Source organism: Diospyros lotus, chromosome 2 (assembly GCF_014633365.1).
Source record: "Diospyros lotus cultivar Yz01 chromosome 2, ASM1463336v1, whole genome shotgun sequence".
Classification (NCBI taxonomy): domain Eukaryota; kingdom Viridiplantae; phylum Streptophyta; class Magnoliopsida; order Ericales; family Ebenaceae; genus Diospyros; species Diospyros lotus.
In genome coordinates, this window is record NC_068339.1 from 20,419,777 (window position 1) to 20,446,299 (window position 26,523).

Below are 26,523 nucleotides of genomic sequence, written 5' to 3' on the forward strand. Positions count from 1 at the left end.
AAAAAAAAGACAACAAAAATTATAAAAAAACAAACTATAAGTATCAAACATCGATGTCATTTTTTTATTTTTTTAAATAAAATAAACTAAACACAACAAAATGAAAAATAAATTTGAAAATATAAAACTCATGTAATAGAGTTTCAAATTTCTTTTAATTTTTGTTTTTATTATAAAATTATAACACGGGATTTGATAATATTGCTTCGTTTTGAGTTTTATGTTTACTTTATTTTTTTAAACATTTTATTCACATTTGTTTTTCACGACTCTTATAATGAGTTATCGATAAAACTTCTAAAAACTTATAAAAATTATAACAATAACTATCATACATATTTATACTAGTCGCTCCAACAAATCTCATGAGCGTCGTTGGCGAGTGATATTGGCTATTGATATCATTAACTTTCCTTCATCATGTTGAGTTATTGTAAATAAGGAGTAAGGAGAAAATAAAATAGGATAAAATATAAATTATAAACAAATAAAATTTTATTTTAAATAATGATTAAAAATAATTTTCTATTTTCATCATGTGGAGTTATTGCTCTCACATGGCTATATTTTCCTAATAGACTAATATTACAAAATAACCCATAAACTTGTTTTAAATTACAAAAAAGGCTTAATTTTTTTTTTTATATATTTTTTGACTTTTCGAGATAGGAAATTATTTAGAAATGCTGAAATAACGCATTTTCAGTTCATTGTCATTTTTGTGTTTCAGCACGTTAGAGTCACGTGATTGTTTTTTCAATTTATAAGTAAAATTATATCAATCAAAATTTAATAAAGAATCAACTAAAATTCAAACTCAACATCTTAAACTTAATAAATTTTAATAACAACGATGATATTGCAAAAGCTTTCAAAATTTAGGGTTTGAATTGATAAAATTAAAATTTCAGAATCAATTTTGGCAAACAGGAAAATTTCCATATTTTTACGATTTAACCTTATAAAAAATAAAGAATAATTCATGAAAATTCACAATTATTTATTTTTAAATGTATATTAAATAAACTTATCTACCATGCATATTAACCCGCATGTTATATGCACCGACTAAGCTTAAATTACATGCCCACAAATGCTAGTTTGCCAATAATATTTATTTATGGCCATATATACTTATTTTTTATATAATAAAATTATCTTAATTGTGTTTTGAACATTTATTTTTAATATAATCTCATTTTTAATCATAACATTTTTTTATGTGCATGGGATGCACATCCATCTACTTTACAAAAAATGCTATGTGAAACTATTAAACACTTTTTTACTCGATCAACAAACTGTGTAAGAGTACACATTAGTAAACACGTTTAAGCAAGGAAGCCCCCTATCTCTTTCTCTATGCTGATATCTCCTTAACTCTCACTCTCTGGTTATGTCTCTTCTAGTATATATTGTGTTTATTTGGTATATTTCTCTTCCTTATTCTTAGAATCAAGCGACAGTGAATGCGGCAACATCCTAAATATGAAAACATAAGCCCGACCACCATTAACAACCATCAAATAATAAAAACTAGAGACCACCATCGAGGTACAACCAATTCAAAAGCCATAAATGGCTGCTATTAATGGGGTTGTAACTTGAACGATTACTTGATTGATGATTTTGTTTTTATTGTGTTTGGATCTTGAGTTTTTTCTAGTTGTTACAAATTATAGAGTTTTTTATTTTCACTTTTGAAAATGTAAATACTTGTATATAGATTTATGGTTGAAATTAAATGGTCATGGTGTTTGAAGTAACCATTGCATTTGCTTGCCTATTCACTGACTAAGCATGGCTCGTACTATGTTATGTTCTTTTTGCATTCAATATATTTGTTAACAATTGCATGGAACAACAATTGCTTTAAGATTTCAAATTCATGAAGGGAAGACACAATAGGAGAGAGAGAGAAAGATAGTTGAGGAAATGTTGCTAGAGAAATAGAGGGAGTTAAGGAGACACAACCGGAGAGAGAGAAATATGAAGACTGGAGACATTGCCAGATTTGAGGTGATCCACCATAAAGAGAAATATAGTTAAGGAGATGTCGGAGATAAATAAGATATTAAAAAAAAACCGTAATTGGATAAGACACACGAAAGAGAGAGATGAAATGCTGGTGGAAACGCAACCAAAGAAAGAGAGAGTTAAGGATATGCCAAATAGATAGAGGGAATTAAGGAAACACTGCATGGGAGATAGAAGGAGTTGAGGAGGCACTAGAGATAAATAAAGAAGAAGTTGAAGAGACGTTGCAAATTTAAATTTCTTTAAAATTTGTACAACCTTATGCCATATCACGCGTGTCATCTTCTCATTGGCCCAGTTCATGAGAGTTATGCACATACATTTCATGCTTTCAAACAATTCATAACCAGTGTCTAATGAGTGTTTAATAGTTTTATTTTTTTAGGGTTGAAATGTCTAATAAGACATTTTGAAAGTTTGGAGTGTCACACCACAATTTTGATAAATTACACGGATATTTGTATGTCTTCTCTCTTTTACTATATTTATAATTTGTATATATTAGTGTCAATTACTTAATAACAAAATTATGTGAGTAACATTTTAATAATATCCACAGTTAATTGAAGATGTCTACATTCACAATGATGATGTAAAATAAAATTAATACATAATTTTGATACATTATTACCATGAAAAATATATCCTAATGGTAACTTGCAGTTGTGTAGTCTTGTAAAGCTTCAATTACTGCCTAAGTATGAACAGTATAATCTGACTTATTAATTAGAAAATGGTAAAGAGTTAAATAAATCAATATATTTAATTCTAGAATCAATTTAACTACAATATTTTAAGTTATTATACGTTTAGAAATAAGGTTAGATTAGTTATTACAGTAAACGCATAATACACTGGGCCAGTTCATCTAGCGGCCCATGTATTGCTTTATCCAACAAAGGCCCATTTTGTGGGCCAAAAAGCCCAATTTGGATTCCACAATATAGGTCGTTTTCTGATATTTTTCTCCTCTATGATCGATCCCCATATCCGACAGAAAACAGTGAAAAAAGTTGGGGGCAAGAGCTAGGGTTTGCTTACCAGTTTCGATGTCTAGTCACGACGACGATGGCGACCGGCGTACCAGAAGGGTAGGTGATCACGTTCGTGGAGGATCGCCTCCGTATCATCACAAGGTTAGTTTTTTTTTTTGTTGTTTTCTCCATATTTTTTGAAATTTAGTGGCTCATTGAATAATTAGAACTATGGTTAGCAATTCTGGTTCGTGTTTCATCTATACCATTTGGATGAATTGGTAGCTGGTATTATTTTCTTGATTGATTACACAAAATTTGCGAACCTTTCTTGTTGTCCACGTGATGCTTTTGATTTGTCGAGTTGAAGGTGGTTAAGATGGTGGATCGGAATTATCAATACCGGTGCTCTGTTATAAAGGGAGGAAACTGCTTTGATGTTCGATTTATGTCGAGAGATGTTTCACTATTTTAAGATGTGAAATGTGTAAGAATTTTAGTTATTTACTAATTTAATCAATTTCATCTTAATTTTGTACCGGAGCAAATATGGAATTGAACATCTGATAACTGTATTCTAGTTTTTCGTAATTCTTTTAGCTGCCGTATTTCTTTACATATTTGTAGAGGAGAGTTGTGAACTTAAAGAGGAATAGGAGATCTAGACATATTTTAGTACATATAATCTGTGCTCTTCACAGCCAGTACATATCGAAGGACGTTTATTTTTAAATAGAACCTTTTATCGACAATCTTGAAAGTTGTAGGGCGAAGTGCCAGGGTGGCCTCTATACTTCGGCCTGTGGGCCAGATTGACCCTCATACTTTCAAAAAGGCTAAGGAAGCCCTCCTAATTTCAAACTAAGGGCCACATTTTCCCTTTTGTTTGTTTGGAATGGATGGTGTTTAAACATCTTCTAGCACCATTTGGCTTTGACCTATTAAAAGGGTTTCATTCCTTCACTTCATTAACAGAAAATACATCTCTTTTAAACTCCTTCAAGGATCAAACCACCTTCTTATGAAGATGATAGAAACTAGGGTTTGAGGGTGGAGTATGGGATGTATAGAATCATGTGGGTACTCTACCAGCTATTTGCCTATAGCAGCCGTTAAGGATTGTTCTCTACCAGTGCCTCCAACACCCCCCTCCCCCCCCCCAAAAAAAAAAAAAAAAAAAAATCCACCCACAAGCACATCAACAGCCATTTCAGATGAGTTTTGTGTAGGTGTGTGAAGAAGAACTGCATGGTTCTTGTCATGAAACACGACACAATCATCCAGTGACCTGGGCAGCAACAAAAGGTTCCCCATTGTTCATCTAGAGACTAGATTTTCCTCTTTAACTTTTCTAACCCTCTCCCCTCCTTATCTTGACTAGTTATGGGAGACCAACAATTGTAGTTGTGGGTCTTTGTTTTCTTTTTCCTTTTCTCTGTCATCTTTCTTATGAAAATTAGATAGTCTCCTCATATTGATTTGTATATATATTGATTCAACAACCAAATCTGTGTATATTTTATCTGTGTGTGTGTGTGTTGGGGGGTGGTGGTGGTGGTGGGTGTTCAGGTTTGTTGTTCTTGGTTTCTAAGATCAACAAATTATTTTTGTATTCTATACATTGATTTAATCAATTCTTTTTCAAGTGTGGTTAATTTTAACTTTGTCAATGGACACAAACGATGTTGGAAGGTGTTTAAACATCATTGCCAAACAGCCAAAAGGGATAACATGGCCGTTAGTTTGAAAGTAGGAGTGCTTTGTTGGCCCTCTCAAAAGTTGGATGGCCAATCTGGCCCCAGACCAAAGTACAAGGGCCACCTTGGCACTTCTCCCAAAGTTGTAACAAGAAACTTGACCCGAATGACTATTTTAGTTATGAACCTATCATCATTCATCATTAACTGCACCTTATCCTAACGTAGGGTCATTAACACGACATTTGTAATATCAATTGACTTCTAAAATTCTCATTGGCAATACAAATCCATGCAAAAGACCAATGTGGCTAAATTTTACACCGGATGCTCTTCTTGACACAAGCCTTTCGTGAGGGAATAATGAGATAAAGTTCCAGAACCATCTTCATAAAGAAAAGTTTTATGAAACGGTGATGAAGGTAATTGATATGGTTGTGTTTCATCACGTAGTTGATATTGTGAAACTAACCTATACAACATGGAAACATGACACAAAACCTATGTTCATGATCTTTGTTTCAAGTAATGGACAAGATGTTGGCCATTGAAACAGCTAGAAACATTTCAATTCCTTGAATTTCCAGTGCTTTTATCAGAATATATTAAAACACTTTGGAACATTCCAAAACATTGAGTTGGTCTGACGCAGTAGGAGTATTTTAGAAGAGTTATTTGGGTTTACCTTTTCCGTTTGCAGAAAATATATATGGACAAAAAGAAACAGAAATTAGAAGGGCTTAAATGTACTACGAAATCTTATGGACTAGAATGGAGTGAAGGGTGAAGTGAGAGCTTCAAGGTGGTAATGAAGAAAGAAAACAGAAAAAACTGAGAAGGAAAATGAAAAAGAGAGAATTTTTTACTGAATGATAATATCTGTTCTCAAGTTACAGAAATAAGGATTAGCTGAGTATTTATATTCAGCTAATCCTTGTTAACAAACAACTTGCAAGTTGCAGCAAGTTACAACAAACTAACTAACAAGAACTAACTGCCACAACAGAATTAAACAACCTAACAGCATCCTAACCTAGCATAACAATAAATTACAGATAAACAAAATTATTTCTCTTCCATAAGGGGGGCAGGGAAGTGAAACCTTACGCTTGATTAACATTATATTCTTTACTTTTCTAATCATATTATCGTTAGATCTAGGCTTTCTTGAATATTGATGTTGATTTTTAGTCATTATTGCTCTCGCTCACTGTTAGAATGAGAGGGAAATGTGAATTCAATTGTATTCAAGCATATCTGCTAATTACAGTGAGAGCTAGGAATTGGGTGTAATTGAGACTTGGGTTTGGAGAGAGAATACTGAGATTTGTAGTTGTAAACTTTACTACATAGTGATATTTTTTTTGTCGTCTTGATGGCTGTGGTTTTTATCTGTTAGGGTTTTCCACATAAAAATCTCTTGTGTTTGAGTGTGATTGGATTTTTTTGTTTTCCATCTTATTTTTTTCCCAAGGGACGCTCCTGTGAGGAGAGTTGATGAAATGAAACAACTAGTCAAAAAAAGAGATAGAGGCAGATCCAAGAAGACTTTGAGAGATATATTAAAGTTTGATATGAAGTGTATGAGCTTAAATGAAGATATGACAAAAGACAGAAATATATGGAAGTCTAGAATTCATGTAGCCGACCCCACAGAGTGGAATAAAGGCTGGATATGTTGTTGTTGTAGGGTCCAGGAAGGAAATTGGAAGAATTCGGGAGAGAAACAGAGAAGAATTAGAGGGAAAGATAGGGCAGAAATCTAGAGAAAGGAAGGAAAACAAGGGAGAACGAGAGAGAGAAAATAAGGAGAAAAATATGAATTCATTATATCATTTCAACATACTCTTCTCTACATACTAAAGCCTATTTGTAGGCTATTTAGCTAAAAGAAAAATCTAGGAACAACACCCATGTGCACTACAACAGAACAAACAACATCTCCTAACAAACAATTGTAACTAATTACAGTGTTGACCCTCTAATTCGTCTTGGGTCGTGACAATTCTCTGCTCTATCGTTTCCGCCCAGAGTCGTTAGAATTAACTGCTAACAACTTTCGGATCACAGTCGAGAATTGTCGGCTCTAATACCAAATATCACAACCCTAGGATTTGGGTAGGGTTTAGAAAGGAAATTGGAAGAATTCAGGAGAGAAATAGAGAAGTATTGGAGGGAGAGTCAGAATTGAAACAAAGAGAAAGAAGAGAAAACAAGGGAGAATGAGAGAGAGAAAGTAAGGACTAAGGAGAGAGATCTAATTCAACGTATCATTTCAACATGCACTTCTCTACATACTATAGCCTATTTATAGGTTGTTCAATTGAAAGTAGAATCTAGAAACAACACCCATGTGCACTTCAACATAATTAATAGCATCTCCTAATAAACAATTGTAACTAATTACAATATTGTCCCTCTAATTCCCCTTGGGTTGTGACACATGAGGGCCTTTAACTCCTCAAATCTCTGCTAATAGGCTTGTACAAATCCCCCTTGCTTAAGCTTATTAAATTCTTCCACAACATTTAGCATTCCTTTTTCCCCAAATTGCTGACACAGGCCCTGCACGAATTCCCCCCATGGGCACTCCTCCTTCACTCCCATCTAGCCTTGATACCACACATCTCCCACATCGTTCAGATAAGCCGCTGCTAGCGTCATCTTCTGCTATTCAACCACATTGTAAAGGTTGAACAACCTCTCACAACGCCTCACCCACCACCTTGGGTTTTGGCCATCTAATAGACGATCTCCATCTTGGGCATAGGCAAACCGATCTGATTTGATCCAATTGCAGTGCCTTGCCTCCTTACCCCCAGATTCTCTTCCATCACATGTTCTGTCTCCAACTCTGCAGATACCTCCGATCTGAAATTTCCTCCCTGGCGATTTAGGATTGGTTCAGATCTCTCCCTTGGAGGAAATTCCGGTGAGATTCGTACCTGATTTTGGCATGAAAGCATCAACATGATTTGTCGATCCTCCTCTCCACCAAATTCTTGAATGCCTCCATTCTGTTCTACATCTCCAACATCATCGTTGTCACTTGTTGGACCTGCGTCTCCATTTGCTTCGTTCTTGTTTCGTCCGCCATAGCCCAACCTGATCACCCAGAACTTTGTTTTGATACCAAATGGTCAAAACTCAATTCTGACAAGGGGAATTCTCTCGTAATTCAGTGAGGAATTGCGTGGGAATTGATGAACCCAGAGGGAGAAGGGAGAATAGAAAGACAGAGAGAGAATTGAGAGAAAGAGGGAGAATAAGAGAATGTGAGGGAAATTTGAATTCAATTGTATTCAAGCATATCTGCTATGGTCGCGGCTGCTGGCTTATATACCCATCCTCTGTGGGTTGGCGCCAATATTTGAATTACAAATTGCTATTCCCTTCTTCTAATTGCCGATTCTTCTACAACCTTGTACCCATAACCACCCATCCTCTTTTATTACAAGAATACCCCTTGTCACATGACAGTTGTGTTCTTTATTTTTTAAAAAGAAGACTTGCATAACTTATAATTAATAATTTAACAATATAGGTTTGTGCTTAACTTACTTTCAAATTTTGTACCTGTTATGTGTGAAGATATGCACAGATTTAAAAATATTCAATGGTTTGTATAAATATTTATGTATCCATTACTTTATTTTTTTTAAACATTTGTATATGATACTCGAAACACTGATCTACATCAGTCTTTTGAGAATGTAAAGAGTTCATGTCTTTATTTCTTGGGATTTGAAATAAAAGAAACAAGCCCTTGAAAAATTTTGCCATCTTTTTTCTTGCCTTGGATGTTAAATGAACTCTAATTTTACATGAAGCAAGGGAGACTGACCATTGTCTCAATAGGTTGTCGAATGGTTTGAAATAAAATGCTAAATCCAGCTTAATATGAGCTAGTTTTTGATGCAATCGATTGCTTTCCAAATACAAATTTCTCTTCCAAATGTGATGCAAAAATGAAACAAATAAAATAAATGGAAGATGATACATAAGAAACTTTTGATTACTGTATGATATATTCCCTTAGTTAATTCATACCTTCTTAATGACCTTATGATGTTAACTTCTTGTAAATTTTGTTCTTAAATGAATTCCCATTTGCAGTTGAATCCTTGTTATATTCTGTTTGTTACTCCTCTTGTGATTTTTTAGTTTTTTGTAATCTTCATTTCCCCAGTCATAGCATATATTTTCTTCTTTTTTCCCTTGATGTTTTGATTATATATCAGGCCAGCAGCTAATTATGCAAATTCTTGCAGCACAAATCACGTGAGTCAGATCATGATAGGTCAAGGACAAAGGACCATAACCGAAACCACCATCCAAGGGACTACAGAGAGAGAAATGTGAGGGACAACAGAGGAAGACGCAACAATAATTATGGCCGTTCCACGTATCGTAATTATGAAAGGTTTAGATGAGAATTTACTGGTTTCTTGATTTTCCTTTTTTGTTTATCGATTTATTCTTATCATAGTTTAGTTCTTCTAAAGCAATGTGTGGGCATTTTGTGTTCAAAATTATTTGATAGTTTTGCCACATCACCTGCAATTTTTTTATACTAATAATACATACACCATGTTGCATAGAATTTAGTATAGATGTGCTAGTATTTGTTTTAGTGTTGAACTCGTCAAATTTTCATGTCCAAGAACGCAGGGTTATGGCTAAATTTTATACCCTTTAAACTATTTTTTATTTATTTAAGGTAAAATGGTGTTCGTAAACTAGCGTAGAGCTTTTAATTGATAACATGAAAGTTTTATATGTAGTTTTTCCTTTTCCCTCTAAATGTACTACATTTATTGAGTTTATATCCAATTAGCCTCTGTGGATGCATGTATTATCTCTAGTGTCTAGCTCTTCATAGGGGTGTTTTGCAAATTTTGGGGGAGTCCAATTAGCATAGTACATAAATGGTTGTTTCTTGATGATACTGTAATTTATGTTATATATTGTAAATATTTGCAGCATAATTTTTTTTCTTGATTTTGATACTCTTGTAATGGCTGTTCCTTTTGCAGGCGCCGTGATTATGATCAAGAAAGAGAGAGGCATAACAGACATAGATCACGTTCCCGATCAAATGAAAAATATAGAAACAGATCTATATCTCGCTCACGTTCAACTTCTCCATCCAAAAGGTCATTAATGTCTTTACCTAAGTGCATATGGTCTATTTGATGTTTACACCTTTTGTTGAACCTTAAAATGCTTCTTCATTGATTCATTAATAACATAGATGCCATGCATTGTTTGACAATTAAGAAGCCACTTTGTGAGTTTTCTATGCTTATCATCTTCTGTCTTCATAACACAGACTGTTAAAGCTGTGGTTTTAAGAATAAAAATCTGGCAGTTGTATTGTTAATTGATAAATTTGACTACCTTTTTGATTGTTGACAATTTTTTGAAACTTTACTACAATTAAAAGTCAGGATATCAACTTGCTAATTGATGTCTTGTCAAACTTTTGAATTCCATAAGTATGGACCACCTTAATAATTTTGATCTCTTACCCAGCACCTTAAGCAAAAGGCTACAGTATAATGACAACATATCAAACCTTCATCTCACTATGTGGAGTTAACTATAGGAATTCTAGCTTGCTAATCATTGGCCTTATTTTTTGTAAGACACTTATATATCTTTTACCAAGTTTTTCTGGTCTGCCTGAAGCTCTTTTGCTCAATATTTGTTCTATTTTAGTTTCATCCATTCTCCTTTCAGGAGCCTCTATTGATATTCTTCTCACGTGACCAAATCACCTTAAGCATGATTCACTTATCTTTAATGCGGGCTACTTTGATCTTATTATAAACAACTTCATTTCTAATTTTATGTGTTTTATATGGCTGCTCATTCATCTTAAAATCCCTAACTCTTTTATGCTCATGTTTTGCACATGTTGGTTATTTACTGCTCAACATTCTATGCCATGCAACAAAGCTGGTCTCATAGTTTAGTCTTATGAAATTTTCCTTTTAGCTTTAATGGAATCTTACTACCCAATGAATTAATAAAATATTAGATCCAGTTTTTCTGTTTTTAACTCCTGCTTTAATTCTAACATCCTAATTAATTTCTCTATGAGGATTGATCTAAGATATCTTTATGATATCCACACATATTTTTACTAAAGTAACATTCCATATATTAGTTTTTCAATCTGCTAAGCTCTCTAGATTCCAAGGCATTCCTCCATACTTCAACCTTATTATTCATGTCTTATTTTGTCTCATCCATCAACACAACATTATTTGCAAACAGCATATACCAAGGCACCCCTGCCTAGATAGGTTTAGTGAGTATATCATTGGTACGGAAAATAGATAAGGGCTTAATGCAGACTTCTAATGTTATCCAATTGTAATTGCAGAAGATTTAGGAGAGATACCATGTGTTCTAGCATGTGTTTCTACTTCATGATACATGCTTTTAATAAATTGTATATAAGCCATCTGGACTTGCTTTCTAAAAGCCTCCATAAAACATCTTTAGGAACTTTACCATAAGCTTTTCCTAAATCTATGTACACAATGTGCAAATCCTATTGTTTTTCACTATACCTTTCCTTTATGTACGCACTTGATTCCTTTATATTATCTGTAACTTTTAAACATCTCCTTTATTATTGTAAATAGGCTATAAAGTGCTCTTCCTCCACTCATCCAACATCCTTTTTGATTTAAGGATCACATTAATTTCATTAACAAAAAAATGCACTCTTCTTCCATGAATTTCCATGCTTCTATTGGTATAGTATTTGGTTCAATTTCCTTACTATTCTTTATCTTTTTCAATGCTTGCTTTATGTCAGTGCTGAAACAGAAACCTAGGGCACGAAAAGAAAGATAGCGAGAGAAGAAGAAAAAGATCTCGCTCAATTTTACTGAAAAGAAAAATGTAATCAAAAGTTACAAGAGGGAGCAGGCGTAGTTGAGTTTTATACTCAGCTGGCCTTAATAACTGTTGTTGCAATCTATAACAACCAAACCGCCTAAGCAACAGCCTAACTAATAAACCATTGCTTATAACAATACAATAACAATATATAAACATTACAATTATCAACATCATAACATAAGAAATCTAAAGCATTATGTTCTTCCACAAGTGCTAGAGCTTGACAATGAATCCCCTCTAATTCGATGTGAATTAGAGTGTGTTGGACAAAATAGCAGAACAGAGAGAGTAGAAGAAGAATGATAGGAAGAAGAGAGAGAGAGAGAACAATTCTCATTAACTTCTCGGTACCTCAATCAGAGGGATCAATTAGTTTATATAATGATATCCCCTGCCCCATCCCTTCAATAGGGATGCAAGTGGGTGTCATTCCTGCCAAATACAATTTTCTATAAGCTTTTACAGTTCTAACTACCTTCATGTGTAACAGTCCTACCCAATTGAAAGTACATGACGACACCCCCCCCCCCCCCCAAAAAAAAAAAAAAAAAAAAAAAAACAAGTTTCTTGTCCTTAAGAAATGTTGAGGAGGCTGGCCACTTGGGGAAATTGCTTGAGTAGGTCAGGTAAGTACTTTCATTTATTATTATTTGCATAAAGATTTGGCCACTTCACTAACACCTGGATAATTGGGGCTCCATGCTTGTATATAACACGTCTGTCCACTATAGCTTTTGGCTCCATAGGAGGAGTGATTTCCCTAGGGAGTGAGGGCAATGTGGGACTTACCTGCTGCGTTCCCACTAATTTCTTTAGAAGAGATACATGAAACATTGGGTGAATTTGCTAGCCTTCGAGTAGTAGGAGCTTGTAAGCGACCTTTTAAATCGTAGCAAGTATGGGAAATGGTCCATAGTATGCTTAGTTTAGTCACTTGCCCCTATGTGATTGACTTGAGACGAGGGTGCCTTAGCTTCAAATAGACTTCTTCCCCTACTGAGAACTCTATCTCACTTCTCTTTCGATCTGCAAATTGTTTCATTCGGTTTTGAGCCAAGGCTAACTCCTCTAATTGTTGCAAGACTTGTTTCCTATGTTGCAAATAATCCTCCACTATTGCCACCATAGTATGTTCCCCAATAGTAGGTAGGATAGGCGGTTTGTAACTGAATAAGGCCTCAAAAGGTGACATTTTAAGTGAGTTGTGATAGTTGGAATCGTACCACCACTGTGCAAGTGACAACCATCGGTGCCAACCTTTGGGCTGTAGGAAATAGAGACATCGTAAGTAGGTATCCAAACTCTGATTCACTCTCTCTGTTTGTCCATCTGTTTGCGGGTGATAGGCCGTAGACATGTTTAGCTTAGTGCTTAAGGCTCTTATCAATTCCTGCCACAACAACTAGTGAATATTTTTTCACGGTTTGAAATTATAGATTGAGGGTGTCCATGGTCTATAAGCTGTTAGGGCTAATTGAAGAAGTTTAGAGGTTAGGTGGGAACAACTCTCTCTTGTATAAACAACTAGTAGGGTTGTTAGAATAGTTAGTTGGTTGTGATGTGGCTAGAGGCTCTTTAAAAGAGACCTACGATAGATTGGAGATTATCAAATGAATATACGATCTGTCTTTTTTCTCTCCCTCATTCTCTCTCTCTCGTTCTTCCTTCTTCCTTCCTCATATTATCTGTTTTCTTCCTAAAATTCAATCATCCTTTCTGGAATTCAGTCGAATTCCTTCCATTGTCCAGCCCACAATTTGAGAGCTTGACAAAGTGGTATCAGAGTCGGACAAACCAGCTGTGGAGTAATCGCTGAAAGCAGTCATGATTGAAATTCGGAAGTGAGGAGCCTGGGCTTGGGTGGGTGAGCGCGGGCAACGACTCTCGGTTCAATTTGGAAGTGGTAGTTGCAAGCGATCAAAGGAGCAGGTTCAAGAAGATGGACGCGAAGTAGATGCAGGTTCAAGAAGCAAACTCGATTGAAGCTGGGTGGTTACTGGACCCCTGTTCTTGGGTCATTACATGGTGAAATTCAAGAATTCAGGTAAATTTTGACCGATGGTCAGTGATTGGGTAAGAAGTGGACTTAGACTTGGGCAATCTTGAATTTGCAACACAGAACGAGAGGCTGTGACTACGAAGATTCTTGGGGTCGGAAGTTAAAGGCAAAGCGGAAGCAGAGACGGTCAATTCGGCGGTGGAAATTCTTGGTGGAACCATCACGGCGAGAAAGGCGTTGGAAGCGGCAAGGAAGGCGTTGGAGGAAGCTGGTAACGATTGCTACAGTGCGGAAAGGGAAGAACAAGCAATTGCAGGGCCCAGTGCGATTGAGGAGCAAGGCGTCATGACCGAGGGTACACGATTGAAGCAACTGGAGATCATGTTGGAGGCTATGGAATTTAGAATGACCTAGACTCAAGATACTAGGGAAGGCTTAGCGGAATGGAAGGAAACCTTGCAAGTTGCAATGGAGAAGCAACAAGAAGCTATTGAAAGGTGCCAAGAATCAGTGGAGCAGCAAGGGCAAAGGATCAACAGTATGCTAAACATGTTGTCCTCCTTGCTCCAATTCCGATTATCACCGGAATTCTCGCCAAGGTAGGCCGATGATCCAATTTTCCGCATTAGGTTAATCGTTCTAGGACGCAAGGGGTTCTTGAAGAAGCAGATCAGGCTGAAATTCAAGAAAACCAGATGAGGAATCCACAACCTTTTAATCACACCCATACCCCTACACCAAGATTGGAGATTCCTATTTTTGAGGGGAAGAAGCAAGGTGGTGGGTAAGGAGATGTGAGAGATTCTTTCAGTTTTATCGGATTTTAGAAGAGCAAAAGATCAATTTGGCTACGACCTACTTGAATGATATAGTAGACTCTTGGTATCAGGGGTGGGTTCAAGATGAGGGAATGCAGGGAAGTTGGATAGAATTTGCTAGAGGGTTATGCGGGTGTTTTGGGGAGAAAAGTATGGTGGATGTAATAGAGGAGTTCAACAAATTAAAGCAAGAAGGGACTGTAGTGGAGTACCAAGGTTGGTTTGAGGAATTGAGGTCCATGGTGTGTATTGTGCAGCTAGGGCTCATTGAACAGTACTTAGTATCCAACTTTATTAGTGGATTGAGGGAAGAATTACAGCCCATGGTAATGATGACGATGCCAGCATTAGTGAGGCAAGTAGCAAAAAAAGCTAGACCACAAGAGCTGATATTAGAAGCCATTTTTAAGAAGCATAATGTTCCCTACGAGCCGAGTTTATTGGTCAGGAAGTACGGGGGTGGTAACTCTAGGCTTTTACTTATAGGGCCTAATCAAGAGGCAACCAAAGCACCTTCCTATAATAATGGCACTAAGGGTAATCTAGTAGAGCAGAGGAGACAACTCGGGCTATGCTTTAGGTGTGGAGACAAATATTGCCTCGGTCATCAATGTAAGAGGTAGCTGATGAATATGGAGGGTTATGATGGGGAAAAGGAAGAAGAAGAAGAAGAGGAAACAGGTGAGTGCGGGGTGATCCTCGGGAAGGAATCACAGTTGTAATGTATATAGCCTGAAGTGTTTGAAGGGAAGGCTGAGGTGGAGGTAGAACAGTTAAAGGCAGTGAACACTGCTATACTTCTACTACTCAAAGGGGAAAAGAAAAATAGTAAGAAAGAGAGGAGGAGGCAACAAGTATTGAAGGTAGGGATTGGTTGAACCATAGCCTTTGCTGTCAATTCTTGGGGACAATAATTGTTTGAAGGGGTGGGGATTGTCACGACCTTGGGGATGTGATTGTAATTGGGGGGAAATCCATGGTGTATAAGTTGTTAGGGCTAACTAAAGAAGTTTAGAAGTTAGGTGGGAATAACTAACTCTTGTATAAACAACTAGCAGGGTTGTTAGAGTAGTTAGTTGGTTGTGATGTGGCTAGAGGCTCTTTAAAAGAGACCTACAACTGATTGGAGATTATCAAATGAATATACGATCTGTCTTCTTTCTCTCCCTCGTTCTTTCTCTCTTTCTAACTTCCTCTCTCTCTCTCTCTTGTTCTTCCTTCCTCATTCTATCTGTTTTCTTCCTAAAATTCAATCATTCTTTCTGGAATTCAATCGAATTCCTTCCATTGTCCAGCCCACAATCTGAGGGCTTGACAAAGGGGTACCATGTAGCTTCACTACTTGATCCAGAAAGGTCCTAGCTACTTCTTGTGCTATGTAGGGATGGGTGAGCCCTATGAAATGGGCAAATTTTGTGAATCTATCAACCACCACAATTATACTATCTTTGCCCTCCGATTTGGGCAATCCCTCTATGAAGTCCATTGATATGCTAATCCAGGCTTTTGTAGGTGTGGTTAAGGGCTATAGTAGTCTAGGGTGGGCCATGTTTTCATGCTTGCACCTCTTGCATGTGTCACAGGCCATGACAAACTCCTTCACCACTTTCTTAAGCTGGGCCCAGTAGAAACGTTGCCTAACCTGGGGGTAGGTATTCGGAATTCTAGAATGTCCTTCCAGAGGTGATTCTTGTAGGGCTTGTAGAATTTTCTTCTTGAGTGATTCATTGTCCCCAATCACAAGCCTCCCTTGGTACCTTATCAGTCCATTTACCAATGTGCATCCCTTCTTCCCATTCCGATCCACTACTAGCTGCTCTAACAAGTCCTTAGCCTTCTCATAGCTTGTTACCGCTCCTTGATACCAATCTGGAATTATGGCGGTAATGGTTGCTGAACTTCCTTCCTTGTGGCACCTTGAGAGGGCATCGACTGCCACGCTCTCCCTTCCCTTCTTGTATTGTATGATGTAATCTAGCCACATTAGTTTGGCCATCCCTTTCCTCTCCAGGTGAGTGTGCAATTTTTGTTGCAATAGGAGTTTTAAGCTCTTGTGATTAGTCCTGATTATGAATCGACTCCCTTCCAAATAGTGTCGCCATTTCTCCACATCCATTAGCACAGCTAGGTGTTCCTTTTCATAGATACTTAGCCCTAGGTGTCTGGAGCCCAATGCTTGGCTAATGAATGCCAAGGGTCTGCCCTCCTGCATCAAAACCGCCCCAATTCTTGTTCCACAAGCATCTATCTCTAGGATGAAGGGTTCGCTAAAGTTAGGCAACCTGAGGACTGGGGCCTCACTCATAGCTTTCTTCAATTCTTCAAAGGCTGCCTGCCTGTACATTAGGTCTCCAACTGAACTTCTTCTTTCATAACTCAACTCCATAGTTCTTCACAAATCATCGATAATATCCGATCAATCTCAGTTAGAGCCTTAACTGTGGTAGACCATGGCCATGTAGTCATTGCCTCCACTTTCCTCATATCTGTACTTACCCCTTTCACTGAGATTATGTGCCCTAGGTACTTCAGCTGTCCCTGGGCAAAAGCACATTTCGACCTTTTCATATAGAGTTGGTTAGACCTGATGATCTCAATTGTAGTTCTTAGGTGGGTTAAGTGTTGGTCAAAGGAGGGACTGTAAACAAGTATGTTGTTAAAGAAAACCAATATAAATTGTCTTAGGGTAAGTGGTATGGGGAACTTGTCTTTAACGGTCATGGCATTGAGTTGGTGGTAATGCACACAGAAACACCACGATCTGTCCTTCTTGACAAGTAAAACAGGTGATGCATAAGGGCTTTGGCTTGGTCTAATTATGGCCTTGTAACATTTCTCGGACCATCTTCTCAATTTCAATCTTCTGGTTTGGGGGGCAACGGTAGGATCTATTGTTAATGGATTCAGTGTTTGGTTTGAGATTGATAGAATGGTCACACGATCGATTGGGTGGTAGGGATGTGGGTTCTACACAAAGATCCTCAAATTCAACCAACTTCTTATCAAGAAGGTTTTAGATAACGTACCTCTCCTTGTCCCATGTAGGGTTGCTGATTGTTAATAGAAATTCTCCTTCCAGCTTAGTGTTGTTACTGCTTCCTTCCACAACCTATGTTGAGAACAACTGTGAAACCTGAGCCCATTTGTTTTTGAATATTTTCTGTAGCTTCTTTCCTATGATCAACTTGCTCACCTCGGTCTCCTTGCCATTTGTAGGGGTCATTTTTTTCCTTTCCTTCTCAAATGATACCTCTATCCTGTTAAAATCAAAGCTTACGGGGCTTACCCATTTCATCCAATCCACTCTTAGCACGATATCACTGCCCCCTAACCTTAGTAACCTCATGTCAGCTTTGAATTCCTCTCCTTGCATCTCCCAACAGAAGCCAGTGCATGCCGACTTGCTCAAAACCTTATTCCCATTAGCTATTGTCACACTCAAGAGTTGTGTACCTGTGAATGGACAGTTCAACCTTCGAGCTGCCCCTTCATCCAATAAACTGTGGGTGCTCCCACTGTCAATTAGGATCATGAGGGTACAATTCTTCACCCTTCCTTCCACTTTAATGATCTTGTTGTTTGTTAAGCCCTTCAACGCATGTAGGGATATCTCCTTATTGTCCTCACTTTCATACTCAACTGGTTTGCTAGTTTCCCCTTCCCTAGTTACCACTCCCTTCTCCCCTTCTGTCACACACGGCGACTTACCTTCTGTTATTTCTTTTTCTTAAATGCTGTAATCGTTTACTTTATTTCTGTTATTGCCTATTATGGTTGTTGCTTTAAATTCCAACTGTAATAGTTTGTTACTAGGAGAATATTCTAGGAGGGCCCATGTGTAAGGGCTAGAATAGGACAAACCGGTTGTTATAACCGCTTACAAGAGGAAATCTGCTATGGCAGCGTCCATGCTAGAGGGTATATATACCCCTCCTAGACCCTCCAGGTCCTTTAATGAGAATATTATTGACACTCAACATCTCTCTCTCTCTCTCTCTCTTTTGCTATCTCCCTACTTCTCTTTGTTCCTTCTTCCTTCCTTTCTTCCCACTGCTATCCACTGATTAATGCTAAATCAGTGAGATAGCCACTGTCACTAGCAGTGACACCTTCTAAGAGCAGTAGTTGTTGCTTGCATTGGTGATTGGGATAGTATTTATCTCCACACTTGAAGCATAGCCCGACCTACCTTCTTTGTTCGATTAACCTCTCGCCTTGCTGTTGCATAGGGTGGCCAGAGCTTGGGGCCCCCAACCCTTTGACTCTAGAATTCATCTTGACAATCTCCTTGCCATATCCTTTTACCTCCCTGGGATGTTGTCCCTAGAGTCACCCATCTAGATTGTTGCCTTTGCTTCTTAATCAAGGCCTTACCACCAATTTTTGCAGCTTGGCACTCTCGGCTGCTTGCTCAACCGTGCGGGGTTGTGGCATCTTCACCATCAGTTGTAGCTCTTTGCTTAGGCCATTGACAAGACTAGAGACGAAGTAAGCTTTGGTTGAGCATGAGTGGTCTCAATTCCTCAAATCTCAGTTGATAGGACTGTACCTCTCCGCATGGCTTAACCTTGTTAATTTCTTCCACTATATCCATTATACTTTGCTCATCGAACCTTTCGCACAATTTCTCAGCGAACTCCTCTCATGTACAATCGTCTCTTACCTTTGACCACCCTTGATACCACACATCCCCTATATCATTGAAATAGGTCGTGGCCAAGGCTACTCTCTACCCCTCCAGTACATTGTACCAATTAAACATCCGCTCACATCTCCTCAACTACCACCTTGGGTTGATCCCTTCAAACAACGGGATCTCCATTTGGGGCATAGGGAACCCTGGTTAGTTCTATATAGCCTGTCCTTCCTATCTTCTTTCCATCACTATCTCTCCCACTTCTACCGGGTCCACCTCAATTTCAAAGGTTTCGGTCATCCGATGGCTCACCCTGTGCCTAGGTAAGATCGGATCCATCCTCTCTCTAGGGGGAAGTCGGGGGATATTCTTACCAAATTTTGGCGAGTGAACATCACCATAAATTGTTGAAGTTGTTCCCTGAATTACACTTCCATCTCCTCCTAGATCTGTGCAATCGCACCATCTGACCTTCTCTCCAAACCGTCCATAGAGCTATCCAACCTCCTATCAACCACCATAATCGCCTCATGATTCCAAGTAGAATCAATCTCCAATAGACCGGCCTTATTCTAGAGATCAGACATCGTTGCATTGAATTGATGTAGTCGTGGTCCCTAGTTCTTCATGCGAGTGTCCTCCGCCATTGATCTGAATTTTGAGAACGGACCTCAGTTGAGAGTCGTGCTCTAATACCAAAATTGTCAATGCTAGAGCCTGACAATGAATCCCCTCTATTTCGATGTGAATTAGAGTGTGCTGGACAGAATAGCAGAATAGAGAAAGTAGAAGAAGAATGATAGGAAGAAGAGAGACTTGAAGAGAGAGAGAGAGAGAACAATTCTCATTAACTTCTCGATACCTCAATCAAAGGGATCAGTTAGTTTATAATACTGATCTCCCCTACCCCATCCCTTCAATAGGGATGCAAGTGGGTGTCATTCTCGCCAAATACAATATTTTATAAGCTTCTATAGTTCTAACTTAACTTCATGTGTGTCACGTGTAACAGTCTTACCCAATTGAAAGTACATGACACTTTACTAAGATGCCCTAACATAAAACTTTTTTCTCCACATTCATTGAATAATTTCAAGAAATACTCTTTCCATTTCTCCTTGCTCACTCCCTTATTTACTAGGACTTTTTTGTTTTCATCTTTTATGTATTTCATTTAGCTCAAATCCTTTGTTTTTTTTTTCTCTTGCTGTAGCTAGTTTATGTGTGTGTGTGTGTGTGTGTATATATATATCTTTCTCGATTTATTGTATCAAGTCAGTGGTATAAATTTTCATAAGTGTTTGACTTTGCTTCACTAACTTCTTTTTTTGGGGCAAACTATCTCTCTCTAGGTTTTCTTTGTTATGACATTTATTTAAAGTTTTGTAGCAAGTTCTTCTAGTTTTGATTTTCTCTCGTACCTTTTCATTCCGCCATCAAGACTCTTTACCTTGGGTACTTTTCCATTACACTCTCCTATAACCATTTTTGTCGTATTTCCAATAACAGTAGCCATTTTAATTCACTTTTGGTTTGCCAATCATTTTATGGCCCAATCTCTTTTGCTATGTACTTTTCCCTTGAATATAGTTTCTTTTTCACTTTTTAAATCCTATCATCTGATTCCTGGGCTTTGTTTTATACCATTTTTTTCCTCAATTTTTTGATATGGATGTCAATAACCATAAGTTTATGTCGAGTAGTCATGCATTCTCCTTATATAATTTTACAATCTTAACAATATATGTGGTCTTCTTGTCTATAAGAAAGTAGTGTATTTAGCTATGATGAGCCAAAACTAGTGTTGATTGTGATGAGCTCATATCTTGTGGCAAAATCTAAAATAGCTTGACCCAGTGTTTTGAAAAACACTAAGTGCAAACGGTGCATGGAGCTTAAGCATAGAGCGCAAATGAAGTACACACTTAAGCAAAGTGAAGCACATATAAATAAAATAGAGAGTAGACTTTTATAAGTATAAAAAATATAACCTATTAAAAAAGCAATCATTAAAAAAAATAACTAAATAAGAATGAGGGCTGCAAATTTAACAAAAGACGATATACCATTTTTCATTTATATTTTATATCAATTTACAAGTTCATGCAACCATGGCAAAAAAAGATAAGGGACATTTAAAGGGATACAATTTGATCAGTTGCTGATCCTGATAGAATTTGAAAGATAAACAGGTCTGAGCTCTTGGTTGAAAGGATTTGAATATGCTAAGTTTTTTTTTAATTTTTATTTTTTTTATTTTGATGCGTCTTCTTTTGTTTTTTTGTAAAAATTTGGCCAAAAAACCCATACTATTTCTTAACACAATTTATGCAAAGGATTGGATAGAAGAATAAAGAAGAAAATATACCTAATTTATAACAATCCTCAATTAATCAACCTCTAATTTACATCAATCCCTAATCAATCAATCAATCCTAGATTTGTAATCAATCAACAATTCCTAATATGCAATAATCAAGAATCAATTCTTAATTTACCTCAACAATAACAACATATCCAGCTTTTATCCCACTATGTGGGGTCGGCTACATGAATTCTAGACTTCCACGTATTTCTGTTTGTTGTCATATCTTCATTTAGGCCCATACACTTTATATCAAACTTTAATGTTTCTCTTAAAGTCTTCTTGGGTCTGCCTCTACCTCTTTTTTTGACTAATTGTTCAATTTCATCAACTCTTCTCATAGGAGCGCCTCTTGGTCTTCTTCTCACATGACCAAACCATCTTAGTCTAGTCTCTCTCATCTTCTCCTCGATTGGCACTACTCCTGCCTTATTACGAATAATCTCATTTCTAATTTTATCTTTTCTTGTATGGTTGCACATCCATCTTAGCATCCTTATCTCCGCTACGTTCATCTTTTGCTCATGCTGGTATTATAATTCTCCTATAGAATTTTTCTTTCAGTTTTAATGGGATTTTACCATCACATAACACTCCCAATGCATTTCTCTGTTTTAGCCAACCTGCCTTAATTCTATGTGTGACATCCTCATGAATTTTTTGCATCTTTTTGAATCACTAATCTGAAATATCGAAAGTGGTCTTTTTTTTGTATGATTTGGTCTTCCAATTTTATTATAACATCCTTCACTCCTACAATTTTACTAAATTTACATTCCATATATTCTATTTTCCTTCTACTTAATTTAAATCCCTTAGATTCTAAATTGTTTCTCCACAACTTAAGCTTAGTGTTCACTCCCTCTTTTGTTTCATCCACCAACACTATGTTATCTGCAAATAACACATCATGACACCTCTATCTAAATGTGTTTAGTGAGTTCATCTATTACTAAAGCAAATAAGTATAGACTTAGTGCAGAACTTTGATGCAGTCCCATTGTAATTTTAAACGGTTCAGTATCTTCTCTGCATCTTCTGACCTTTGTTTCTGCACCGTGATACATATCCTTAAGGGTTTGTATATAGGCTATTCAGACTTATTTCTTCTCTAAAACCCTCCATAATACTTCTCTAGGGACCCTATCATAGGTCTTTTCTAGATCTATATAAACACCATATGCAGGTCCTTCTGAGGATCCCGATACCTTTCCATTAGACGTCTTAGTAGGTATATAGGTTCCATTGTTAACCTACTAAGCATGAAACCAAACTAATTTTCCAAGACGTCTGTTTCTTTTTTGAGCCTCTGCTCTATTACTCGCTTCCAAAGTTTCATGGTATGGCTTATTAACTTAATTCCTCTGTAATTTTCACAGTTTTGAACATCTCATTTGTTCTTGTATATATGAACCAAAGTACTCTTCCTCCACTCATCTAGCATCTTTTTTAATTTAAGGATCGCGTTAAATAATTTCGTTAGGCAGGATATGCCCTCTTCTCCCATGTATTTCCATGCTTCTATTGGTATATTATCCGGTCTCACCGCCTTATAATTTTTCATCTTTTTTAATGCTTGCCTTATTTCTTTTGAACTTATGCGTCGATAATATATATCTCACGTTCCCTTCGGAGTTACTAAGATGTCCCAACCTAACTCTTGTGTCCCCATCATCATTGAATAATTTTGTGAAATACTCCACTCATCTCTCCTTAATCGCTCCCTCATTCACTAATACATTTTGGTTTTCATCTTTTATGCATTTCACTTGGTTTAGATCCTTTGTTTTTCTTTCTCTTGCTTTAGTTAATTTATATATATATCCCTTTCTGCATCTTTTGTATCAAGTCGTTTATATAGATTCTCATATGCTTTTGACCTTGCTTCGCTAACAGCTCTTTTTGCTGCCTTTTTCGCTTCTTTATAATTTTTTAGGTTTTCTTTATTGCTACACTGATATACAATTTTATAGCATGTTTTCTTATTTTTAATTTTCAATTGTACCTCTTCATTCCACTACCAAGACTCCTTAAGGTTTGGAGCTCTACCATTTGTTTCTTCAAGGACTATCTTTGCCGTGCTTCTTAGAGCAGTGGTCATTTTTCTCTACATTTGGTTTGCCTGTCCTTCTCCATTCCATTTCCTTATACCCCTTAATTTTTCTTTAAAGATTAATTGTTTCTCCCATTTTAAATCATAATTTATTTCAATTAGGAATAAATTGGCAACCCCTAATTTACACATAATTATATGTTTCCTTCAATATTTTTTGCTTGGTTAATATAAGCGAGTTTTTTTTTTTTTTATAAAAAAACAGATGTATATATGATTTTATTTAGATCTTTTCTAAGATTTGATAATAGCTTTTTTTGGATAAGGTTTCCATACAAACAGCCACTCTATTGCTAAAATTTAAACAAACCTAACAATTCATATTGTTTGCTAAAAAACAAAAAACCCAAGTGTATTTTTGGAGCATGGTTTTTTGTGCTTCAAGCAAAAGTGCAACTTAACTGCTCTTTAATTGCACTTAGCTAAAGTCTTGAACTTCACACAAAAACAGGCCCAAGCATGCTGCACTTTCTCCCTCTAAATCCATAATCTCCATGGACACCTCTACACTGATTCCATTCTCTACCCACATGACCACTTAAATCACCTCCTATAATGGTTGTATATTGTCTAGGTATATCTTGTACCAACTTCTTTAAAATTTTCTAAGTTTTGCCTCTTATCTCCAAGACTCAACTTGTGGTGCATATGTGCCAACAATATTCGTAGTTTCTTCTCCTAGAACAACTTTATCTACAATAATCCTATCTCCTATTCTTTTCATATCCACAACCTTATCTTTTAAAGAATTATCCATAATAATTCCTGCTCCATTTTTTTGCCCAACGGCTCCGTCCCATCCTTGAGTGCCAAAGTTTATATCTAATTTTCAGCATTCTCTCCAACTCATTGTCTCTTGAAGGCACACAATATTAATTTTTCTCCTAATCATCACATCCATAGCTTTTCCTGTCAAAGTTATGATATTCCATAATCCAATCCTTAAGCCTAACAATGTGAACTTCGATGCCATTGAAAGATCTAAGGGCGTGATTCCACTAAATATGCAAAATCCAAGTTTGAAGTTCTCTTCTCACTGAACAATGAACATAGAAGTGATTTATTGATTCCACATCTGACTTTCACATACACACTAACTGACAAAGATTGACCTCCTTTTGATTAAGTTATCAACATTCAAATATCTTCGCATGTGCTACTTCTGAAACTGAAAAAGAGTCCTAAATAAAAGGAGAAACCAAGTAAAATATGCTTTTATTGGAGAAACTGTGTGAATGTATTAATTGTTTTCATGTAATGTTAATTTTAATCTTTCCGGAAGGTGTCAATAGTTGTCATCTCTCCTTCATGCTAACTTTTTTGATAAACTAGAATTACCTTTCATCTTTATGTAAAATATTTCAAGGTACTAGCGCCCTTGTTCATTACCTCATAACTTGTACCATCTGGTGTTATTATGTTTGAGTCTGTATTGCTTGCTGAAGCTCCTTATCAGTATGCCGGGTTTTTTTCCTCATTTTTTCACCTATCTTTTTTCTTTTTTTACTTGCTTCTTATATTAATGTGTAAGCAATTGAAAGCATTATGTTTTATTACATCTGTGGGACTGTGGTCATATAGTCTGAAATAGATAGGAAGGTAAATAGGAATTAAGAAAGAAAACATCTTTTGTAGTTTGACAATTTGTTTCTATCTTTGCTTTTGGAGCCGTTTCGGTGATGGTGACTCGTTATTTTTCTACAGCAAGCGAACAAGTGGTTTTGACATGGCGCCTAATGTTCCCAATTTGTTATCTGGTGGGGGAGTCCCAGGTTAGCCACCTAGCAATCTGCCATACCAGCATTTTTTCCATGCTTCTCAGTTGTACAGCATCAATTAATTACTTCCAGAAATTTTTTGCAGTAGTTTCAATATTTTTTTTTGCCTTTGCTCTTACTATATCTTTTTTTTTTTAAATCTAATTCTTTATTATCAAAACTGAGAACCATTGTTGTGTTGTTTGGCTGTTGTGTGTTGTTGTTTGTTTGCCTTTTTGTTTACCATCTGAGTAAGAAGGCAATGTTGGGCTACATGTCCCACCGTGCTACCTTTGGACGTGACACCACTGTTGATTTAATGTTCAACGAGGAACCAATGCAACGATTAGCTGGATCTTGTTCGCTTTCAACTGGCAACTGTTGTTATTTGGTAGACTTACGAATATTTCTCCAGCATCTGCACTGATGAAATTAATTTCTTACTTAAATACCTGAATGATGTAATAACTTTAGGTATGAATTGGTTCTCTTTTGTTTGTTTTTTATTGCTTTATGCTATAATGATATAGACAAGGATTAGACTTAAGATGTGTTGCTTCTTGACAAGCACGAGCAACATGTGATATTCTAGAACTTTATGCTTCATGTTATATTCATTTGTTTTTTTTTTCCCCCGGTTTAACACAGGGCAATTGATGGGTGTCCCTCAAACAATGCCAGGAATGCTCCAAAATATGTTTCCTTTTGGAACAACACAGGTGGAGGTCTTAGTGCATGGCTTACTGCAATTCTTTCAATTTCATCCTTGTATTAATTAGTTAACTGGATTTTGATAGGTTAATCAATTGGGAGCACTTTCCATGATGCCAGTCCAAGCCATGACTCAGCAGGTATACTTGTGATATTTCATTTATTTTATTTATTTATTTATTTTTCTCTAATGACAAATTTTCCTCCACCTCCTACCTGTAGGCTACAAGGCATGCACGTCGAGTTTATGTTGGTGGCCTTCCTCCCATGGCAAATGAGCAGGTTTATTGTTAGTGAAATTGGACTTACTGTTTATCTACTATTGACTCAAATTTTACATTGTTGAGGTGATGTTAGGTAAAAATTATCACATAACTTTTTCTTTCATATCATTTGTGGTTCTTCTGAATTTTATTAAATCTGATCCCACATATATTGTTTTTAATGGATTTGGTAAGGAGAGCGTAAAGAAATGTCATGGTATAGACAGTTTTCCTT

The 26,523-nt window shown here is 36.6% G+C and overlaps 1 protein-coding gene across 6 annotated transcripts in view; it reads left to right on the forward strand.

The window, feature by feature from the left end:
* Positions 1-3,006: 3,006 nt before the first annotated feature.
* Positions 3,007-26,523, forward strand: part of LOC127794152 (splicing factor U2af large subunit B-like) — a 37,816-nt gene continuing 14,299 nt past the window's right edge. For 2 of the 6 annotated variants that reach the window (XM_052325072.1, XM_052325073.1), the window contains exons 1-7: positions 3,007-3,173; positions 8,980-9,131; positions 9,745-9,864; positions 25,262-25,329; positions 25,963-26,033; positions 26,112-26,165; positions 26,248-26,307. In XM_052325072.1, the coding sequence (XP_052181032.1) occupies positions 3,087-3,173; positions 8,980-9,131; positions 9,745-9,864; positions 25,262-25,329; positions 25,963-26,033; positions 26,112-26,165; positions 26,248-26,307 (612 nt within the window). In that variant the 5' untranslated portion in view covers positions 3,007-3,086. Of the gene's footprint in view, positions 3,174-8,979; positions 9,132-9,744; positions 9,865-25,261; positions 25,330-25,570; positions 25,789-25,962; positions 26,034-26,111; positions 26,166-26,247; positions 26,308-26,523 lie in introns of those variants that run through there. The other 4 variants (XM_052325075.1, XM_052325077.1, XM_052325074.1 and 1 more) reach the window with 4 other exon arrangements.